This window comes from Homarus americanus, unplaced genomic scaffold, assembly GCF_018991925.1.
Source record: "Homarus americanus isolate GMGI-L3 unplaced genomic scaffold, GMGI_Hamer_2.0 scaffold52687, whole genome shotgun sequence".
NCBI lineage: Eukaryota > Metazoa > Arthropoda > Malacostraca > Decapoda > Nephropidae > Homarus > Homarus americanus.
The window spans coordinates 815,201-838,997 of NW_024734362.1; the positions used below are offsets into that span (position 1 = coordinate 815,201).

At 39.6% G+C, this 23,797-nt stretch overlaps 1 protein-coding gene across 2 annotated transcripts; it reads right to left on the bottom strand.

Annotated features, from left to right (window-relative positions):
- Window positions 1–216: 216 nt before the first annotated feature.
- Window positions 217–9,950, bottom strand: LOC121870247 (peptidyl-prolyl cis-trans isomerase FKBP8-like). 2 transcript variants are annotated; one of them, XM_042372034.1, is made up of 10 exons: window positions 9,790–9,950; window positions 7,730–7,915; window positions 6,957–7,103; window positions 6,481–6,615; window positions 6,243–6,316; window positions 5,369–5,503; window positions 2,991–3,105; window positions 2,390–2,560; window positions 2,053–2,268; window positions 217–1,839 (listed from the first exon to the last, which is right to left on the bottom strand). In XM_042372034.1, exons 3-10 carry the CDS (start codon window positions 7,083–7,085, stop codon window positions 1,744–1,746), a joined length of 1,071 nt encoding a protein of 356 aa, XP_042227968.1. In that variant the 5' UTR covers window positions 7,086–7,103; window positions 7,730–7,915; window positions 9,790–9,950; the 3' UTR covers window positions 217–1,743. The 2 variants fall into 2 exon arrangements, with proteins under 2 accessions (XP_042227968.1, XP_042227967.1); XM_042372033.1 differs by having other exon boundaries at window positions 6,957–7,119; window positions 9,790–9,949.
- Between the last annotated feature and the right edge of the window lie 13,847 nt (window positions 9,951–23,797).

Here is a 23,797-nt window from a genome sequence, read left to right on the forward strand (position 1 = left end):
ATATGAATATTGGTATTTTGACGCATAAATATGATAAAATAAATCTATTGTTCTCGAGGCACGATGAAGTTAGAAACATACGTTAATAATTATAACAAAGGCAAAGTATCCAATCTTCCAACCACAACTGAGAACTTTATCATTAAGTAGCAAGTTAGCCAGTGCCTCTGCTACCACAATTACACGACAAATGTAAAGGGTTAAGGAAACATGATATGGAAGAGGACCAACACAATTTTTCTTAAGAATGTATAAAAGAATTTGAATACTAAATTCTCTAAAGTGTGTGCATATAATTTCTACCAGAGATATTGCAGATATTGCTTGCCTAAATTCTGGACATATTTCAAACATCAAATTACAACTATACATTACAAAAATTACAATACTATTATTATTATTATTATTTTTGTGCAACAGAACAAGAGACATAATACAGTACAGGTACAGTATTACATATCTTCCAAGAATTAGTTTCCATCATAAAATAAAATTATTTTCCATTTGACAATAATTTTATATATTACAACTAAATATATTATTCTTTAACCACATAAAAAACTGAATGGTAGAAACCTGCTGATTAATATAATGAAAGTTTCCATCCTTTCATAAATTGGATATCCACTTGAAAATAAAAAAACCCTAAATAACTGCACCATCTGTCAGAAATAAATAGGAATAAAACAACAAGTTAATTAAAATAGCACAAAGACATATTTTTGAACATAATGAAAATCAGCAGCATTCCTAGAAAATAGAAGACATGATGATTTGTAAAGAACATTGATAGAACCCTGTAAATGTTTAGGCATTAGACTGAATACAGTACACAAGTCTGGAACATCTCTCTCTACTATGGCCAGTTTCTTCGCAACCTTTAAATACATACGTGAATTATTTACCAAATATTACTACTCGTGTACTAGACTTACTTAAAAGATGAAAAACTGCAAAATATCTACGTTCCTGGTGCTACAAGGTACAGCCATGTCAACCAGTCTACCAAAAATCTACAACAGGATAAGAAGTACATTGTAAAAAAATGCTATTACAGATATAATTTTCAAGTCTGGTAATATTAAGTTACTTTAAAATCTACCATTTGATCATTTGAGTAATGTTTGTCATGTATGGCATCCTTATGTTACCTACCTACTGAAAGAAAAAGTATAATTATGTTTTAAAACTCTTATCAACAGAAGACAGTGTTCTAAAAATATCAAGTTAGTCGTCAACGTGGAAATTATGTAATGTAGGATGGTCACGTATTTATAAATCAAGATGAACGCTGTGGTTTCGTCGACTTAATTTTTCCAGTTAAAAGACAAGAGTTGTGTGTTACTGTTAAACACTTTTCTTTTCTCGTTAATGGAAAAGCTATAAATAATTTTAAGAAGCATTAAGACACTGGTAATACATGAAGGGTTCAATCTTTGTTCCACTGATTTCAATAATACACTACTGTACTTAAAATACTTCCTAAATAAGTATATGATCTTAGAACTCCACAATTTCAGAAAAAAAGAATAAGATATCAGTAAATCTACCACTACTAAGAGTTAGAAAGTACTAAAGAATAAGAGCACAACTAAATGTACTTTTCAAATGGTTACATTCATGTTAATTGACTCATAATTATTTAATATTTAGTAATGACAGTTTACTTACCAAGGAGATCAACTTGTAATTAACAAATAAATAATACCTTGGTAGTGGCTTCTCCTTAATCTCTACTACACATTACTTGAAGAGTCTGGACAGCGAAGTTCTGTTATGGTAGACCATCAGAGATATCAACATAACTACAAAGGCAGTCATCCAAGTCTTCCATGGAAACTGTAAAGATAATGTCATTCAATAGAGTATTGTTAAGTATTTAATACAATTAATTATTTTAAAAATTAATTCCATCACTTATCAGCTTTACTACCTGCTTGTTCTGTTACTCTTGTTATGACTTTTATTGTCCAGTGTTAGTACAGAAAACCTGCCATGTTTTATAGTGTCATACACCCTTCTCACATCACTAACAAAATAAACAATACTCACACTTTTAATGACTGGATACCGTTGGTCAGCCTGAGTCACTTCCTTCTTCAGTCCCAACATACGTCTGTACAGAGACTTCTCAGACTCAGCCTCAATGCGAGCCTTCTCCCTCATCTTGGCCAGTTCTATGTGTATGAGGCGCGATTCAGGTTCAAGTTCCAAGGCCACTTTCAGTAAGGCGATGGACTCTTTCACTTTCCCTTGTAGACCCAATGCCTATTACAACATTAAACGGTGTTACATATTTATTCTCTAAATTATCAAAACTCTTCTCTCATAAGCAGTGGCATATCATATGAAGACAATTACCACAGATAGTGTATATTCAAAAACTTACCTTCCCTTTCCTGAACAGCGCCTTTACATTATTGGGTTGACATTTCAAAACTGTGTCCAGAGATTTTAAGGCCATGTCATATGCCTCAATCTTCATCTGTGCTGCTCCCATGTTGTTTAAGGCCTTCAGTCGTTCTGTCAGTATTTCCTTCACTTCTGGTTTGATGTTATCCTGTGAACATAATTAAAATAATTATTCATGATACTGTAGTAGGAAAATGAAGACAGAACTGCTTTGAAAATTGTATTTGAATATAATCATATACTGAACTATATAATTATTATGGCTGTCAAGCATTTTCCAAGATGTTCAGTATTTTAAGGTTGATTAAGTTGTGGTTTGCAGCCACTTGGTGAAAAGACTCTGATCTACTCTATACACTGTGGCTGGAGCATTTTGTGAGATGTGCCAAGTCTGTGTTTATTTACATCATATTAAAACTCTCAGAATGACTCCCAGGAACTTCGCAATAGTAGCCAGACTAAGGATGCTAGATAAGCATTTCACAGTTGCCACATCTCAGAAAATCAACCAGCCACTATGCCATGTATAAGTGCAGGTGTCTGAACCATGTAGTGTCCACACAACTGAGTGTTTTTACCCCATACTCCTCCTGAGCATCATCAAGGAAGTCAATAGCTGCACTGTAGCAATGTATGGCCATGGTGTACTCCTCCCTGTTGAACCACCAATTTCCCCTTTCCCGCTTACGATTTCTGAAAGGGAAATATATTCCTGCCATATAGGTTGGAGAGGCACATTACACATCACAAGAAGTAACAAATATGGACTTAATAAATAACTACAGGTACGTAACCGTTCTGTAACTCAGGGTTTTGCCTATACAGGTTGTACCTCTCTAGTCCGGCAACCTCGGGACCTGACCAGTGCTGGACCATGGAAATTCACCCTTTTCCTGGATAGATAGTGACTTGAGCTTACGCTTGGAAGCACTAGCACCACTTTCTCTGCTTCATGGTCTCTTTGAAGACAAATTGAAGGATTAAATGTCGTACAGTAGCTTCTTAAATTTCGCGAGTTTTTAATTCGACATTTTCTATTTGAACACACAAAAAGCCAACACATTTAAAAATTTTGACGGCGGAAACTCGAATTTCGACGGGTTTGAACGGCCCACCAACGTTCAGACAACGTGCACAATCGTGTAAACAGCGTTATTTCTCTTATATACAAAAGATTCATTATTGTTTATTTGATTGAATTAATGTTTATGTGTGCAAAATGAGCAATACAATTCATTAATAATACGTAGAATATTAAAACACGAGGAAATGAGACAGCATTGTTTTCGTTGATTACAAAACCAGTGACTGACTGGTTCTACATATAAAACTGAAGAAAATAAGACCTTGGTTGTAGCTGTAGTAAAATTAATATGGTTGTTTCAAGTAATGTTATTTAATGTTAATAAATGGAACAATAGAAGTAGCTAACGATAATGGTAAAGAAAAAAGAGAGATCGCGTATGTAAGTGCACACACGTGAAAACATATCGTCATTACTTTACATAAGAATATGAAAGCAACACTTATTTACTGTTCATATATATTTTAATTAATGTTTCTGAATTTGTTTTTATTGAATTAATGTTTGTGTGTGCAAAATTAACAATACAATTTATTAATAATACGTGGAATATTAAAACACACGAGGAGACGAGACGGCTGCCGGCATTGTTTTTGTTAAAGCTTACAAAACCAGTGACTGATTGGTTCTACATATAAAACTGAAGAAAATAAGACCCTGATTGTAGCTGTAGTAAAATTAATGTAAAAAAATTAATATGGTTGTTTGAAGTACCTGTAATGTTATTTAATGTTAATAAATGGAACAATATAAGTAGCTAACCATTAATGGTAAAAAAAAAGTGAGACTGCGCGTATGTAAGTGCGCACATGTGAAAACATATCGTCATTACTCTACATAAGAATATGAAAGCAACACTTATTTACTGCTCATATATATTGAAGGGTTAAATGTTGTACTCTGTATAGACAAGCAGAGAGAGAGAGCAGCCGAACTGCCGGATGTAAACAAACCTCAATTTTCCGCGGCTTTGTTGTTTTTTTTTTTACGGGGATTACCCCACCCGGGCATAGGTTCACTGACCCACATTGGGGCCTGAAGGACAAAAATTTAATACTCCTGTAATAATAATAATAATTCAGATAAGTAAAAAAAAAAGAAAAAAAAAGCTGCCTATCTACCTATTGGACAAACTAAAATCGTTCCGGACCATGGGGAGTTTCCGGACCACAGAATGCTGGACTAGAGAAGTACAACCTGTATTTCCATTTATGAACTGTGGTTTTAATGGATGACCTTCTATGTTATATTGTCACAACCATGTTCATTATATCCTCTACCTTATGTTCTAACCACAGGACTTGGGAGTCAGTTCCTTATTTTATATTGAGGCTAAGAAAGTTAGACATAAAACTTTCACACTGCTTCATATTTTATCCACTGGAATAGCCCCTAGACTTGATCGTACACTATATGTCGTCTGTCTCACCATTCCCATTTTCAACTGACCATCACCAATCTGTTATTCAACATACATTCCACACAACTTTACTATATAAACTTTCATCCATTTATCTTCAAAACAAATTTAATCCATCCATTTATATCTATGATAGTTTTCTTTGGCTATAATTTTCATTCTTCTGATAACAGTGTAAAATATTTCTCATTGCCGTCGGGAATCTTAATAGCTGCATTATCAGAAAAAGACTCATCATCATGCAGGTTTCTTACATATTTCCTATACATTATCATAAGCTGGTTTAGAATCTATTCACATACTGGGTATATGTAAGCTGCAATACCTTATTCCTTCCCAGCACTTCATCATAATATACAAGCTTTTAGTACAGTACAGTGCAGTACAATAATAAAAAAAACAGAGCAACATGTGTATTCAATAAGATCAACTACAGTATAGCCAGAACCTACCCGATGACCTTGCGCTCGGCTATGGGTAATGAACAAGGTTCCTCCTCTGGTGCATAATCCACAAGTTCCACTTTGTAGGTAATATTGCTGTCTGGGGGAATATCAGGGGGAAGACCCTTGCTGCCAAAACCAAATCTGTGAAATAACAAAATACATTACAGCAAATGATGATATACCTTAAAGAGTAAAGTATTTTATAAATATATAAATGTATACAATAGACTTTCAATAGATAATGACTATAGCAAGTGATATGGTAGTATCAGCCTCTAACTTAACCAGATTTTGACAGTGAATGAAGAGTTCAAATAAAGAGTTGCAAGTATAGTAACACCATAATTTGTGTTGCAAGTAGAAAGCCCAGTAACTTAAGCCTAGTACTGTACAGTATAACGATAAATATCTGAATGAAGTTCTGTTCTTATAACAAATTAAAGAAGTTTTCAAAAATAATAAGTTGCTAATTAAAGGTGGATTAAGAATTGGGAAAAGAAAAGTGGAAACTGAATGTAGGTAACTCCCAGGGGACTGAGCCACAAACTGAGGTGTGAGGGAAGGACCTGGGTTGATGGTGAAAACCATATTTGTGGGTTGAGCCTCACAGATAGTGGCACAGTTTCTCAGTAACTAATGTGTTATTCAGATGCTTCGGTCCCCCTTTAAACCTCCCACTAACTTAATTTTCCAACTTCCTGCCACACCATCATCTTAGACCATAAAAGTTGTATTACAGTCTACTGTATGTATTATGCAAGAAACTAAAAATGACCTTGAAATAGGATGGCATTACTGTATCTACACAACAAAGACAGTACAGCACACCAGCAAAAAAGGTTCCCTCAGTACTAATGATCACGGGAGAATGATACATTACCTGGATGCAACATAAACTTCAGCAACTTCTCCTTTATCCATCAGTGGTATGACCATGTCCAGACCAATAATCACCTGTAAATTTATACATCAAGAATGAATAACTTACATTGGTAATCATGAAAACAAGAATATGAGGGCAATAAATTTACATGATTAGGCGAGTGATGGCGATTAAATAATTTGTGTACAGCAACATACAGTACGATAATACATTACACTGAAGATAATTAACTAACCTCACTATCACCGACTGTAAATGTCAGCTGTTCATGTATGTCCACTTCTTTGCCATTATCAAGTTTTCCGTGTGCACTGATCACAACAGTGCTGCCTTTAGACGGCCGCGACTCAACTATGCCGGGTGTTATCACCTGTAAGTATCAAAAAAGTCTAAAAAAGTGTTTAACTACATGATCTCTTATGTTTATCCAACACGAAGAAACTCATGAGAGAAAAATTTTATAATGTACAGTATTTAATTAAGCACACACACGAAAGAAGTAAAGTTCAGAAAAACTATAGGCGACAAGTAATTAAAAAATTTGACATGTCATTTGGGCTGGTAATTATAGATATCAAATTGTGGACAACAGATCCTTAATCAGCATGTTCAGGAGTACTTACAGTATATTGAAACTTAGAACAACTCAGTGGCTCACCTTCTTCTGAGTACTTACAGTATATTGAAACTTAGAACAACTCAGTGGCTCACCTTCTTCTTGAGGTCTCCAGTGCCCAGTATATCAATCCACTCCTCATCTGGTACATCTGACTTGCCCTCCACTTCCACCTCCTCCACCTTCTCTACCTTCACCTCCTTACTCTGGTCTACTTCAGGCATCTTCTTAGCTGATGTTGTCTGGATATAACAGTCACTGGTAAGCAGAACAACAGAACTATTACAGTATCAACAACAGAACACGGACCACAGAATGATAAAAATACTGAACAATAAAACTTGGCTAAGATAGAACCATCTTCTACCTAACGACAATAATTACCAACCATTGGTTATAAGATCTGATTGATTTTTAACAATGAGTCAGATAATCTATGGACACCCTGTAGGACTCAAAAAGCTCCATCCTGCCAAATACAAGAATTACTGTATATATAAAGGTGCTACTATAGTGTGCAGTCTACAAAGATATCTTTAGTTTACCCTACCCTACCTTACTCTAACCTAACCTAACCTAACCTACCCTACCCTACTCTAACCTAACCTTCTCTAAAAATATATACTCTACTAAAAATATTAATCATTAAGAAAATTTTGATAGTACATTTTCTACAGCATTGGAAAAACTGTAAAACACAGCCAAGTGTAAATAAGTTGTAGACCGAACACCATAGTATAAATATGTTGTAGGCTGCACACTACTGTAGCACCCACAAACACTACTGTACCTCACATTCCTTTTATGATCATCATCTTTCTGAGTACCGGTAAAAAAAAAAAAAAAAAATATCATCCACTTCTCTCACCTGCAGGAACTTGGTCAGTCCTCTTTGCTGTCTACCACCACAGAGTCACAGTTCTCTTCACCTTCCGGGTTACTTAAGGTTTTTTTCCATATGAGTTAGTAGCAAGGTAGTTTGTAGGGCCTCGTTGTTTCTTTAATCTTTTTTCTTTAACTCTTCATGGTGATTTTCTCTCTCTTGATTATAATGCTGAAAAAATACAGTAAATACAGCACTTTATTAATCTATGTTTTGTTTACTATCTGATAAAATGTGTTCAGTTCAGGGCGGTCCGACTAATTACCCAAATGTACCCAAATGTAGCCGCAATGCAGTCAAATAATGGTCCTACATGAATAAATCGGACTGCCAACCACTTCTCGACTAGTATTTGGTGTCACAGTCACAAAAAATTGGAAAAACTTAATTTAAACTGAGTCAATAGATCGCGTGCTTGTACCGAGGGAGCGAGTAATTACCCAAATGTACCCAAATGTAGTTGCAATGAAGTCAAATGATGGTTCTACAAGCGTAAATCAGGCTGTGAGTCACTTCTCGATTATTATTTGGTGTCATAGTCACAAAAAATTGGTAAACTTAATTTAATCTGAGTTGGGTTAGGTTAGGTACATGCACTCGATCTATTAACTCAGATTAAATTAAGTTTACCAATTTTTGGTGACTTCGTGACACCAAATACTAGTCGAAAAGTGATTGGCAGTCCGATTTATTCATGTAGAACCATCATTTGACTTCATTGCGGCTACATTTGGGTACATTTGGGTAATTAGTCGGACCCGTTCAGGGTAATACTGAAGACAGTATCACACGCTAACCAGAAACTTAAGGAAATATTTCTATACCAAAGAAGATAAATGCATCCCCTCATGAAAATCCCATAAGTGATGAGGATTTGTAATATACTAAATGTCATATTCACTATTCATATTTAGTTGTTTTTTTTTTTACAGAGATTAGCCCACCCAGACAAAGATCACTGACCCACATTGGGGTCTGGAAGGGCGAAAAAATTTTTTTTAACTATAAATAAATACAGAAATAGCAAAACTAAAACAAATCAAGAGAAACGATATACTGTATGTTGTGTTGTCAAAGTAAGAGAAACAATTGAAACCCTGCAATTGTGTGTAAATGAGGCAGACAGTCAGTCAGATCAGCAACCTGGGACTTGATTACAATTTTAGTGATGCCATATGACAGCAGGGTCTACCATTAGACAATTAATTATTCTAAGTCTTTCATTTCAGCCATAGAAATGCTTCCAAAAAATTAAAAGAATTTTTGGATATAAAATAAACCATCCTTACTTATCTGTCCTGGGTTACATTAGGTAGGTAAGTTAAATTAGGTAGCATTAGCTAGTAACATGTTGTTTTGTGTAAGTGTTGGTGTGTAAGAAAAGGATTGAAATAAAATACTCTGCAATATTAACACTGAAAATAGAATCACCGTGAGTTCGTGTATTGACGTATATTAGTGTTCAGGATGAGATAAATGGCAAATATATTATTACTAAAATTACAAATCTTCATCATTTTATGGAATTTTAATAGGGTAAGAAAGCTTTTATGTTCTATATAGAAATGTCCTAAGTTACTGGTTAATATGCATCACTGTTCAAGAGTATTACCAGATATGTTCACTCTGGCACCTGACCACACACAAAAAAACATTAAAATTATTAATCATGAAAATTCTTGTCTTAAAAATTCACTTTCTGACAGCATATCATTAGACCTTTACTTCCATCAACTTACTAACTCATTTTACCAGGTCTTAGCATGCCATACTATAAAACCTTATCCACCTTGATGAAAAAACAAATGTAGACTCTCCTTAACCTGTAACTAAATCTGATTATCAAAGAGATCTTAAATTACCTGAATATTCATCAAGATGTAGAATGAAAACATGTAAGCTTTGGTCAATCATTAACGATCATTACCAGAAAATTCCTCGTCTGGGTACAGCTATAGGCCTCAACCACCTGTATGCCACACCACCTCATTCACACATCAGTTACCATAATACAGAGGTTGACACTATGAATGGCGTTAACGTACTTATCTCTACTGGAAAGATGAAATGGAGGTAGCGGGGTTAGTAAGATGAGAGTAGTGGAGTATGACGAGTGTTGACGTGTGTCAGCTGGACCTCCTCCTCCCGGTCCTCCCGCTGACCCCGGCTTAGGCTCCACACTGCCCCGCCCTCACCGTGTCTTCCTTCATTTGTGGAGGATCAAGTAACTTTTACTGTGTCACCAACTCTCTCTGAATTCATTTTTGGGATATTCTCAATTCTAAACGATAATAAGTTATACATGATAAGTTCACGATCGTTTTAACAGTATAAAAAGTCTAGTAATCAGAGTACGTAATTAACATCAGATAAGATCGATGGATCAGCTCAGGGTGATGGAGGTCACTATACTAGTTCCCCGTTGTTACTGCTCTCATTGGTGTGTGGAGACAACAGGTATAAACTCGTAGAATAGTTATTCACATTTGCAGCCAACGGGCTTAATGATGTGGCAATTACTTATCCTCTTTCCACTTCAAGGGTACCTGTAAGCTTACTAACAGGTTGGTCAGTTCTCTCTTGTACAGTACAGTACATGTTCAGACATGACTATACTTGCACATCTCATAATGTGTTATACGTCTGGGCGTGGGCTTTACCCAACAACAACTCTCTTGTTATACAATTTCTGTGGATTCCATCATAATTGTCAACTCGGGTTAAGAAGAGTCGGTCCCGCCCACCTGGTACGATGTCCTCCGTAAACTTCCTGACCTCTCGTACGTCTACGGGAAAGGGTCGCGGAAAGGGGACGTGATTGCTGCCCGTATCATCATTGGGTATGACTTTGCTTGGGAGATTGGTATCCCCGCATCCCCTGAGCAACGCTCTTGTGCATTATGCAGAAGACCCGACAGCAGCACCCTTATCCACTACCTCCTAAGATGTCCCCACACACAACGCTTCCGTGACGCCTGCTGGACCACCACTCCACGACCCCTGACGGAGACACGATGATCCTCCCCATACTGGCCAGATATTTTGTAAATAATATTGATTATGTGTTAAAGGAATATCCTTCCTTCCTTAGGCTTTAGTAAGCCCCTTTATAATATTTATACTGTATATACTTGTCACACTTGCCAGATGCTTCTGGTGTCATTGTACAGGGGTACCTAGTGACAGCACTAGGATCCCGCTTCCTCTATCAAGGAATAAACAATTGAAATTGAATTGAAGAGTCGGTGTTGTGGACGTCCAGATGTTGAGAAATTATTTAACATTTGCAGATGTCGTACGTCTTGTCTGGCAGGAACAGGAGGAATTGTCAGTGGCAGAAGGAAGTTAAGAGTGTTATGTGAAGGTGATAGTGACAAGTGAAGGTGACAAGAGCAGCTGATAGTGACAGGAAGAGTGGGCATTGACAGATGACAGTGACAGGAGAAGTTGAAAGTTGACAGGATAAAATGACAGCACACAAAGGCAGCTAGCAGTGACAGGAAGGATTGACATCAGCCAGGAGGAATCAGGAGGTCATGTCAAGACAACTGGGTGAAGCTCACGTCCTCGCTGTCAACTTTTGCATTGTATACAGGTAAGTTACTGCTATTTACTGTAACTTTTACCTTTATTTACCTGTGTGTTGTAATAACCTTATAACGACAACGGTAAATATTATGAGACACGCCTCTCTTGTTTTTGCCAGGTTAACCAACATTCATATCTCAGAAGGTGAGGAAATTTATGTACTTTTTACTTATACTTTTATCCTCTTCGCCACTGATCGGCTCGTTAGCCGCTTGGGCGATCGGTCACGTCTCTGATTACTTTTCCTTTTCATTTATCCTCTTCACCAAAAGATCGGCTCGCTAGCCGCCCGGGCGATCGGTCACGTCTCTGTCACGCACTGTTGGCAAATACTGGGCATGCACCGGCTCCTGAATGTACCTGAACCCGCTCCAGTGTTGGTCAAGTCTTGTCTTGAAAGAGCTCACACTCGGTGTCGTCACAACACTCTCTGGTAGATTGTTCCAAGAGTTTACAACCCTCACTCAGAAAAAGTTTGCCCTCACAGTTTTCTAGACTTGTGGCTTCTTCAATCTTGAGCTGTGACCCCATGTGGAGCGAGCGTCCGCCAGCTCCAAGTAAGGACACTCGACTGAGTAGTGCCCCCTGAGATGCTTATACACCTCAACTAGGTCACCCCTTGCCCGTCTGCAATATAAGCTAGGCAAGTTCAGGCGCTCCAATCTCTCAGGGTAGCTGAGGTGCCGAAGTGCAGGCACCAGTCTGGTGGCCCTCCTTTGAACATTTTCAACCAACTGACAGTCCTTAGCGTATCTCGGGGACCAGACGGGGTGACAGTGCTCCAGATGGGGGAAGCACTTCACTCTTAGGGATCGTTACGAGGAACGGACCGTCTAGGTATCTGAACGACCTTCTTATAAGACCCAATAATTTATTTGCCTGGTTTACTTCTTCTCGCAATGGCCCGAGAACTTCAGCTCATTGTCAACATACACACCTAGGTCCTTCTCGCATTCAGTCTCAACTAGTGCAGTTTCTTCATCCTGTTGGGACATATGATACGCCTCCTTACCGTTGGTACCCCGCTTGTGACAGGTACGGATGACGATTTCGTGCCATTAATCACCACACATTGCTTGCGGTCATGTAGAAAGTCTTCCATCCATGCTAGGACATTTCCCCGAATTGCGTACCCTTCCAGTTTGATTTTCAGCCTTTCATGGGGTACACTGTCGAAAGCTTTTATTTTTGTAATAAAAATGTATTTTGTCATTGGTAAAAAAAGAATTGTGTAGATAACTAGGAGAGTGTGGCTCCAACCTTAATAAACCAAATGTAAGTAAAAGCTTGGACGGTGGGTTCACCTGATGAGACTACAGAGCGGCGGTGACAGTGACAAGTGTAGTTGTTATTCATATCTCACAGACTGTGAGGATATTTATTTATTTTTTCATTATTTCACACGTTTTTAATTTTTGTAATAAAAATGTATTTTGTTTATTGAAAAAAAAAATATTGTCTAGAAAACAAAGTGTGGCTCCGTTGTGTTGTGGTACTGCACCTCAAACTCTATAAACTTTTTTTTTCTTACTTTTATCCTCTTCACCACTGATCGGCTCGTTAACCGCTTGGGCGATCGGTCACGTCTCTATAACGCACTGTTGGCAAGTACTGGGCATGCACTGGCTCCTGAATGTATCTGAACCTGCTCCAGTGTTGGTCAAGTCTGGTCTTGAAAGAGCTCACACTCGGTGCCGTCACAACACTCGCTGGCAGATTGTTCCAAGAGTTCACAACTCTCACTCCGAAAAAGTTTGGCCTCACAATTAGTAAATATTGGGCCACAGTGAAAACTACAGCACAGCGTTTTACGGCAAGATAAACTGTTTTACGGAAGTACTGACAGACATCAAGTTCAATGTTGACGTTATAATGTATTACGGGCACGCTTAATTTAAGTTTAACAAATTTATTGGCAAAGCTTGTAGTACAGTTTGCCTATTCTGAGTAATTCAGTCAGGTCTTGACACTGAGGATGGTATCACTTCTCACTGCCACGCAGGACAGAGGTTCATACACAAAGAAATACACGCGGTTTGTGTTTTGTCCTCTTCGCCACTGGGGGTTAGCCAACCCGAACCCGGGGACAAGTCATCAACCCACAGTGGGGCCTGAGGGGCGGTCGGTCGGTCACGTCACTGTTATGCATTTTTACTTTAGAGACTATATACCTTAGTCAAGGCATATACAGTTAGCGCAGGGGCGTATCCAAGAAGTTTTGGGTGGGGGAACATGGCGCACTTGATATTAGGAGATATTCTGAAGTCAATAGGAAATACTTTTTGCTCTCCAAAAATGCCTGAGTACAATACTGCATTAAAGAAAAAGTATTGTAATTTTCTGGTAAAAAAGAGGAGTCCGGACCCCCAGGATCCGCCCTCGAGGCGCATAGTCTAGGTCTGTACATACACGACATACTGTAGTTATCAACGTAAATGTGTTATGGGCACTGCCATTAACCCATGCTAAAGTATTAAACGCTTGCCATGAAGTAGTTAAAACCATCGTTCTCAAGCGATTAACCAATTGTCCTCAAAGGGATAGACAATCGTCTTCAAGAGGTTAAGAGGCTCTGTGTGTCCCCTTAAGTTCATAACTCCTAGAGAAAAAAGAAACAAAACCGGAAATAGTGGAGTAAGTTAGATTAAGAATGTACAGTATATTCATAACACAATGAAGTAGGTCTGGTAAGTTCGTCTACAGTATTGGCTAATGTTGCTATTTTGTCAAACTTATTAATTGTTAATTGTTATTAACCACTGATTCGTTTTTATTAATATGTTGTTTTAACTGTGAAATGACGGTGAAACTCTTCTCGGTTACTTGTCATTATCCGTCTGGTCCCCGAGGTATGCTAGAGATTGTCAATTGATTGAAAATGTCCAAAGGAGGGCCACCAGACTGGTGCCTTCTCCTGGAACCTCGGTTACCCAGAGAGATTGGAGCACCTGCAACTATCTAGCTTATAATACAGACGGGCGAGGGGTGACCTAATCGAAGTGTATAAACATCTCAGGGGGCACTACTTTGTCGAGAGTACATACCTGGAGCTGACGGACTTCCACCCCACAAGGGGTCACACCTCAAAGTTGAAGAAGCCACAAGTCCAGAAAACGGCGAGGGCAAATTTTTTCGGAGTGAGAATTGTGAACTCTTGGAACAATCTGCCGGAGAGTGTTGTGAAGGCACCGAGTGTGAGCTCATTCAAGGCCAGACTTGACCAACACTGGTGCAGGTTCCGATATATTCAGGAGCCAGGCATGCCCAGTATCTGCCAACAGTGCGTAACAGAGACGTGACCGACCGTCCAAGTCGCTAACGAGCCGATTAGTGGTGAAGAGGATAAAAGTAAAAAGTAATGACAGTGCGTTTGGTATAAATTAAATTTACTAATGTCCCCCCATCAATAGGTTTTCTATAATTTTTTCAAAGAAAACTGAAGTTTTTGGGGGAGTTCCTGAAGTAATTGTTAAGTTTGACCTTTTTTTTCTTCACGTTTCGATATCTCGGATAAGCATTCTCGCTACTTCTCCAGGTCCACGGTGCCTGGAATCAAGATCAAACACAGATTTGTCATTTAATCATTCATATTACTAAGTTAACAGTTAGTGTGTTCTACACGCCATCTCCTTCCTCAAGACGACGCCAGATATCTGTTTGATATACTTGTACCTCTGACGCTTTACACTCGCCAGCATCACCCAATAGTAGTGCGTCTCTCCCCAAAAGCTACTCGATGCCATCACTTCAGTCAATCATGCACATTGCTGCTTTCTGGAACCTGGGTGTCCTGCACACCTCTCATGTCAGGTGCGCCCTTCATCCACGTGTTCATCTCAATAAAGTCGTCAAATAATTCCATACACACTATACTGTAGGTTCAACACATACATAAACAGTGAGATAAAACCCGAGAAAACGTTTTAAAGCTTATATCCAGTGGGACCATGAAGCCATGAGTCATATAATTGAGGGTACTGTACAAGCTTGACTCCTACGCCACCACCAGCGTAATGTCACTCAGGGGAACAATTTACTTACCAAGCGAGAACAACAAACGACGCGCATCATAACCTAACCACATTATCTTAGTCATTATGTTAAATTTTATTAGTCTACATTACCTTAAAGTCGTTGGATTAAATAAAACCCAAAATATTTTAAGCTCCTGTTCATGGGTTTTGTAATTACGATGGCGGTCTATTTCTCCACTCATAACACATTGCGTTTGAATCATTCTCTTAAACCTTAATATTATGTCAACATGCTCTGGGTTTATAAGCATCTATTAGAAATAGTCAATGGACCGATTTGCAGTTAAGTTCCAGCAGGTGGGTATTGAGCGGTCATAGTGGTGCTAAAAATTAAGGGCAGCACGTTAAATGAATCTGTAAATGTCTCGCTGTTATTGTCAAAGATTTTTTTAATATTTTGTCGTGAGCAGCAGCCCGGTCAGCCACTACACACACCATCATTTGTGATTAACCAATAATGTTAGTTTATTGAGGTCAATAATAATATTTACTCCTGGTATATAAATATGTTTTTACGCACAGACACACGTACGGTACAATTTAAGCGTCTGGCTCTGAATTGTTATTATTTGTATTTTCTGAAACACATTGTACGCTACAACCTATTTAATGTCAGGAAGGATATATATAGCGGCTTGTACTCTTCATTATTTCTGAAGTGATTGTACGACAGAAACTCCCACCCAACCTAACCTAAGTCGGTGGGGAATTGTACACTTATGCTGTATATTTATATTGTGGTGGAGATATTGGAAAAGACCTGAGTAATAATCTTTTATATTTTTTGTGAGAATAAAAATAAGAATGAAGTCCTTTGCCTCCTCACTACGGGGACGCCACTTTCGATATTTTATTTGGGTAACGCCAGACGATTTCTTACAGCTCAGAGGCGACTCCGGGCACAAGAAGTTAAGAAGAATTTTATATTTTTCTTGACATAAATGTAAAAAAAATCCTTACCATTATTTTTTTTATTATTCATTATAAGATAAAAGTAAAAGGCATTAAATAAAATTATTTCGTCATATTAAGGAAAAAACAAAACAAAAAGTCTTAAAAAAATAACTTCCCATGATTATTGTAAAAAAAAGATGAACAGAAGAGTCCCAAACAACAATACTGTACTGTGTATCTTTATTATGAGAGAACAAGACAAAATTGCTAAACAATAATTTCTGGAGGAAGTTATAAATAAACAATGAATCCCTCTAGCGGCTACTGGTTCTACTATATATGTAAATAGGATTGAAATTGTCATATTGTAGAGTATGTGACACCTCAGTACAGCATTAAGAGGATAGGCAGCTGATGCCGCGACATGAAGACCTTCCAGCTTGTGGTATTAATAGTTTATTTACCACAGTAGTTAGTAAATGTGATAATTAGTGGAGGAAAATATATCAAATGACGTACAATAAGATAAGGACATTCGAGGCGTAGATCCCGCACAGCGTTTCGGACAAGCAGACAAATAAATTGATATTTTTAGTGTGAGGTTTGAGTTCGAGCGAAGGCCATTGTGTGGTGCCGTGTGGCGAGCTGTTCCTCAGGCAATTGTGTTTTGAATACGTGCATGGCTTTATGTCACCTGTATCGGATTTTTATCATTGTTTGCATTATAGAAAATTCTTAGAATATGACATTTGTCTAGTCATGATGTAAGAATGAAGAGTGGGAACAATATGTATAGACCATGAGCGTTGTCTGAGGATGGCTAGCCTAATACATTTATACCCTGCGTCGTATTGCTCATCAATTTTCATATAGAATGTCATAATAAACAACGAGAACGGAAACAAATGGTGTAAAAACATGTGGTGTAATAAAACTTCACCACCAGTGTTGCTCCCAATATAATTTAGCAAAAAGCCAATGAATTTGACAAGTAATATGCAAATCGCCTGCAGGGAGAACACTTACGGTATAATGATCACTAGAAAATCCAGGAGAGCAAACACCTGCTGTAACAAGTATCCAAAAGATCAACCAACGTAATATGGACCCGAGAGAAAATTATTACGACACAGCAAACATAAGTATTGATAGCCTGCCTGACACACCGCATTATCTTACCTCTGTTTTATTATTAATACATCGATCCCATTCCTGTATGTAAACGTGTGTGAAACAAGGAAAATAAGGCGTCTTTTATGAGGTGGGTTTGGTATGTTGTCTATGTTGTGTGTGAGGCATTGGGGGTTAATTATATTAAGCGGGTGGAGGTGGGCATATCCATACGTCACCACTCGTCCGAATCGGTGACGTAGCCGTGTTTACTCTCCCACTAAGGTATTGAACACTTAGCTCACTGTGCAGGCAAGGAGGCCACACACTCACACACTCACACACACACACACACACACACTCACACACACATCTTGACCGAATAATTGCGCGCGCAGATCGGAAACAAAACACAAAACCAAAATCCCTCCAGAATAATTTTCACATTCCTCTTATCATCATCATCATCATCACCACTTGCAGCATTTTCTTCCTTTCTCAGCTTATTTACGAGTCATTAGTGGAATTAATGGAGGAGGAAAAGAGAGAAGTGTAAGCTAATCATATAATAATCATGAAAGACAATCGGTCACCCTGGGGGGAGAGGTGGTAGGTAGGTAGGTAGGGGAGATCTAGGATTATTTTGAGTCCTTTGAAGTTATTCCTTCCTCTATACCTTGTTCTCTTAAACTCCAGCTTACAATGACAGTAACCTTAAGTCCAATCTGAAGAATAATGACTTGTAACTAGACCTTGGGAGTTGTCGAAGCGCAGTGATACATCATAACATCAACACAGCCCTGTAAAAACATCATTGACTAGATCTCTGTCTGTCTGTCTGTCTGTATGATAAACTTGTGCGTGTAGTACATTTGAACATTAACCAGATACGTAATACAGGATTAGCTGGTGTGGTGGTATAATTTAACATTACCAGATACATAATAATATAATAAATTAACATCGTAATTCAACATTAGTAAACACAAACCACTCTTGTGTGTGAAGTACTGCATTTTAACACACACACACACACACACACACCTATCTGTAATTTGTAATATGTATGATGTACATACAGACGTTATCACTCGACAACCAACAGACTCAAGAGTATTTTTCCTCCACACATATAAAAAAATAACATTACCTCACCTAATACATCAACCTCATTACACTACTTATGACGATAATACATGGGTGAAGGGTACGGGTTATGGGGGGTGAGGAGGGGTCAGGGGTAGGAGTGAGGGGGTGAGGAGGGGTCAGGGGTAGGAGTGAGGGGGTGAGGAGGGGGGTGAGGAGGGGTCAGGGGTAGGAGTGAGGGGGTGAGGAGGGGTCAGGGGTAGGAGTGAGGGGGTGAGGAGGGGTCAGGGGTAGGAGTGAGGGGGGTGAGGAGGGGTCAGGGACGTGAGGGATACTGTATATATGTTTTTTATTCATTTTCTGGGTTGGAAATTTTCTGTAGTTACTGAAGAATCCATTTTAGGGAGTGGGTTGAGTTAATGGGTTAATGGGTTTACTGAATAGCTGATAAGAGCATGAGGGAAGTGTGTGAGTGTGGGTCATGGGTTTGGGTGGAACAACAACAACAATAATAATAATGATAATAATAATAATAATAATAACAATAATAATATCAACAACATTAACAACAATAATAATAATAATAATAATATCAAAAACATTAACAACAATACCAATAAGAGCTTTAACTAACCCGGACGGAGGCATAACACGACAACCTCCCCACATAACATTCACAGTAATAAGTATACGAACAAACTCTAAACGTCAGTCAATATTGCCTCTTTATAAGTAAGTAATCAGATGAATACTTTACAAATAGTTCTTCAAAAAAGTTACTTTACACGTAATTGTTAAGTAAGTCTGTGAATAATCTTGTGGTTAGTATGGTTTATTAATTAACAAGCGGGTAGGTTAGTGGCGAGGATGTTTTGCTTGTGTTAGATACAGTTTATATAAAGGTGATCACTTTTATGTAACTCGTATTTAATATAAGTCGAGTTCATGGGTGTATTTGTTGTGGTTGTTGTTGTTATTGTTGTGGTTGTTATTATTGTTGTGGTTGTTTTTGTTCTTGTTGTTGTGGTTGTGGCTGCTGTTGTTGTGGTTGTTATTGTGGTTTTTATTGTTGTTGTTATTATTGTTGTTGTTATTGTTGTTGTTGTTGTGGTTGTAATACTCTGTCGTGCCATTACCTTTCAGATGATTGAAAGACTTGAGAAAAATAATGTACTTCAAGTTATTGTTTATTAATGTCAGCTGTTACATTGTACTTAACGGTGTTACATTTAACTGATGTGTTACAGTGTACGTTACAGAGAGAGAGAGAGAGAGAGAGAGAGAGAGAGAGAGAGGTCAGGGAGGTTCAGTTCCACACTCTCTTATGTTTTAGTCGTGATGTTCGTCTGACCTTTCACTTTTCTTCACTTCATTTTTCTTTTCTCTTCCTTCCGCCTGATCGACTTTCTCTTCACGCTACGATTATTTTTATTTGTGTTTTTTTAATGAGTCTTCAGTGCTCTTTAGGTAATCCGATAATTTTTGTCATTGTTCAAGATTTTTCGATATGGTAAGGTGTCAGGGTGGTGAGGTGTCAGGGTGGTAAGGTGTCAGGGTGGTGAGGTATTAGGGTGGTGAGGTGTCAGGGTGGTAAGGTGTCAGGGTGGTGAGGTATTAGGGTGGTGAGGTGTCAGGGTGGTAAGGTGTCAGGGTGGTAAGGTGTCCAGGGTGGTGAGGTGTCAGGGTGGTGAGGTGTGGGGTGGTGAGGTGTCAGGGTGGTGGTGTCAGGGTGTCAGGGTGTGGATGTCAGGGTGGTAGGTGTCAGGGTGGTGAGGTGTCAGGGTGGTAAGGTGTCAGGGTGGTGAGGTGTCAGAATTGTCAGGGTGGTGAGGTGTGGTGTCAGGGTGTGGTAAGGTGTCAGGGGTGAGGTGTCAGGGTGGTGGTGTCAGGGTGGTGGGGTGGTGTCAGGGTGGTGAGGTGTTAGGGTGGTGAGGTGTCCAGGTGTGGTGTTAAGGTGATAAGGTGTCAGGGTGGTAGGGTGTGGGTGGTAGGTGTCAGGATGGTAAGGTGTCAGGGTGGTAAGGTGTCATGGTGGTAAGGTGTCAGGGTGGTAAGGTGTCAGGGTGGTAAGGTGTCAGGGTGGTGAGGTGTCAGGGTGGTGAGGTGTCAGGGTGGTAAGGTGTCAGGGTGGTAAGGTGTTAAGGTGATAAGGTGTCAGGGTGGTAAAGTGTCAGGGTGGTAAGGTGTCAGGGTGTCGAAAGAGTGTGTGTGTGTGTGTAATAATAATAATAATAATAATAATTAACGGTTTATTGAAAGAGCTTGGCAGCCAGAAGGCTGAAAATATACAGTTACATATTTGGGGAATGGGTTTTGAATTACAAATAATATACAAGTAACATACTGTAAGTGATTCAAATAAGATATATAATAACTAGATGGGGAAAAGCTCAAACTACAGTTCATTTCAACATAGTGACAGTGCAAGGAGTAGTGTTTACTGGGAGTGAATACACTGATTTATTACAAGTTATTGATAATTTTTTGCAATGGTTTGGGACTGGGCTGTTCTTATAGCGATCAGTTCGTGCACGTATGGGCTGGATGCGGTTGTGGTGTCGAACAGCAATTCTCGGCCTAGGGATCTCAGGTGGTAGTAGGAGCCGGTGAGGATGGTGCAGTGCAGAGAGGTCGAAAGGGTCAGTGTGTTGAGCGCTTCTTGATATGTGGAGTAGGAAGGGATAGAATAATCTTGCATGCCCTCTTTTGCACTTTTTCTAGGTGTTTACGTTGTGTGGCATTTAGGGAGGAAGACCAGGTGGGGGAGGCATAGGTGAGCTTGGGAAGTATGAATGTTGTGTAAACACTGAGGAGCTCGTGTGCAGGAACTCCGAGGGACTTGAGTCGGCGGAGGAGGTGGAGACGGAAACTGGAGGATTTGATAACTTCACTGACGTGTGGTTTCCAATTTAGTTTGTTGTCTATGGTGACGCCGAGGAGCTTCGTGGAATCTACAACCTGGAGTGTGTTCGGACCTAGAGTAATGGAAGGAGGTGGGACAATGTCGAAGGAGAGGTTGATGTGCATAACCATGGTCTTGGTATGGTTGATGGTGACATGGTTGTTGGTGGCCCAGTTTTGGAGACTGTTCAATAAATCCTGAAGGGCGGTATAGTTGGGAGCAGAATTGTTCACGCTGATCCCAATGGCAGAGTCCAGGAAGACAGTGTTGTGGCGATAGAAGTGGACTACAGTATATCAGCATAGTGTTATGTAGATGACCCATGGTAAAAGCACTAAGGTGTTTATACAGTGTAGGTGTAACGTTAAGGCGGTTAGCCATCTCCCTTCAATGACCTTGAGGATGTCGCTGAGGCCGTCCCAGTCATATCCCTTAATGCGTTGGTCACTGTCGCGTCCATCATTCTTGAGTCTTATAGCGAACCCGAGGTCTATTATGTGTGCGGTATATGGACGGCAGGAGGCGTCGATTATAATGTTCTCTTCGTGTAGGTCCCGGTGAGCGTAACCCTTGACGTGGAGCTGATCGAGTGCCTCACTCATGGAGGTGAAGGCCTCGAGGCACTATTCTTTAGAATGTGACTCTAAAAATTTGTCAACTGTGACGCCGCTACAGTACTCCATAACCAATGCCTGAGGGTCTTCACTGGTGACGCCATAAAGGACAGGGGCACCACCAGCCCCATTAAGATGGTAGAGCGCCAGGGCCTCGGCCATGAGAGACTGGCCCTCGTGGGAGGTCTTGGCGACGGCCGGGACTACCCCTCCATTGGCCAGCTTGAGACTCACAAGACGGGCTATGCCGTACGCTCCCTGTCCTAACACTCTCTGGTTCGTGATGTCGTTATAACTGACTCGAGGAAGGTGACTGTCATCCATCTTAACTGCTGGAGAGTCTTGGGAACTGCTACTGCTGAGGTCAAGGTCGCTGCTGTAACTGATGGACACAGTATATTCGAAGATATCAAGAGCATCTATAATTAACAAAGTCCCGAGCACTTACTAGCGTTCAGCCTAAGAGATCTGAGCCGAGAATAATGTAGTAAGAGGTGGAATATTGTGTAGTGTGGTGTAGTGTAGTAGGGTTGGAATATTGTGTAGTGTGGTGTAGTGTAGTTATTATAGTGATGGTGGTAGTTGTTTAGTGGTGGTGATGGTGGTAGTTAAGGTGTGTGGTGGTGGATGTAGTGATGGTGGTGGTAGTGATGGTGGTAGTGATGATGGTGGTAGTTGAGATGTGTGGTGATGGTGGTAGTGATGGTGGTGGTAGTTAAGATGTGTGATGGTAGTAGTGATGATGGTGGTAGTGATGATGGTGGTAGTTAAGATGCGTGGTGATGGTGGTAGTGATGATGGTGGTAGTTAAGATGCATGGTGATGGTGGTAGTGATGATGGTGGTAGTGATGGTGGTGGTAGTTAAGATGTGTGGTGGTAGTTAAGATGTGTGGTGATGGTGGTAGTGATGATGGTGGTAGTGATGATGGTGGTAGTTAAGATGCGTGGTGATGGTGGTAGTGATGATGATGGTAGTGATGGTGGTGGTAGTGATGGTGGTGGTAGTTAAGATGTGTGATGGTGGCAGTAGTTAAGATGTCTGGTGGTGGTTGTAGTGATGGTGGTTGTAGTGATGGTGGTAGTGATGATGGTAGTGATGGTGGTGTAGTGATGATGGTGGTGATGGTGGTAGTGATGATATGGTGTGTGTGGTGATGGTGGTAGTGATGGTGGTGGTAGTTAAGATGTGTGATGGTAGTAGTGATGATGGTGGTAGTGATGATGGTGGTAGTTAAGATGCGTGGTGATGGTGGTAGTGATGATGGTGGTAGTTAAGATGCATGGTGATGGTGGTAGTGATGATGGTGGTAGTGATGGTGGTGGTAGTTAAGATGTGTGGTGGTAGTTAAGATGTGTGGTGATGGTGGTAGTGATGATGGTGGTAGTGATGATGGTGGTAGTTAAGATGCGTGGTGATGTGTGTGTGTGTGTGTGTGTGTGTGTGTGTGTGTGTGTGTGTGTGTGTGTGTGTGTGTGTGTGTGTGTAAATAATAATAATAATTAACGGTTTATTGAAAGAGCCAGCCAGAAGGCTGAAAATATACAGTTACATATTTGGGGAATGGGTTACGAATTACAAATAATATACAAGTGACATAAGTGACACAAATAAGACATATAGTAACTTAGATGGGGATCAGCTCAAACTACAGTTCATTTCAACATAGTGACAGTGTAGGGAGCAGTGTTTACTGGGAGTGAATACACTGATTTATTACATGTTATTGATAATTTTTACAATGGTTGGGACTGGGCTGTTCTTATAGCGATCAGTTCGTGCACGTATGGGCTGGATGCGGTTGTGGTGTCGAACAGCAATTCTCG

What these genes read in the sequence shown, in the direction of transcription:
- LOC121870247 (XM_042372034.1), bottom strand. Translation starts at nt 7,085, where the DNA reads ATGCCTGAAGTAGACCAGAGTAAGGAGGTGAAGGTAGAGAAGGTGGAG. An exon ending in CTGGAGACCTCAAGAAGAAG is followed by an intron (nt 6,616 to 6,956) that starts GTGAGCCACTGA and finishes TGATACTTACAG; the next exon opens with GTGATAACACCCGGCATAGT. An exon ending in GGTATCCAGTCATTAAAAGT is followed by an intron (nt 1,840 to 2,052) that starts GTGAGTATTGTT and finishes TTATCTTTACAG; the next exon opens with TTTCCATGGAAGACTTGGAT.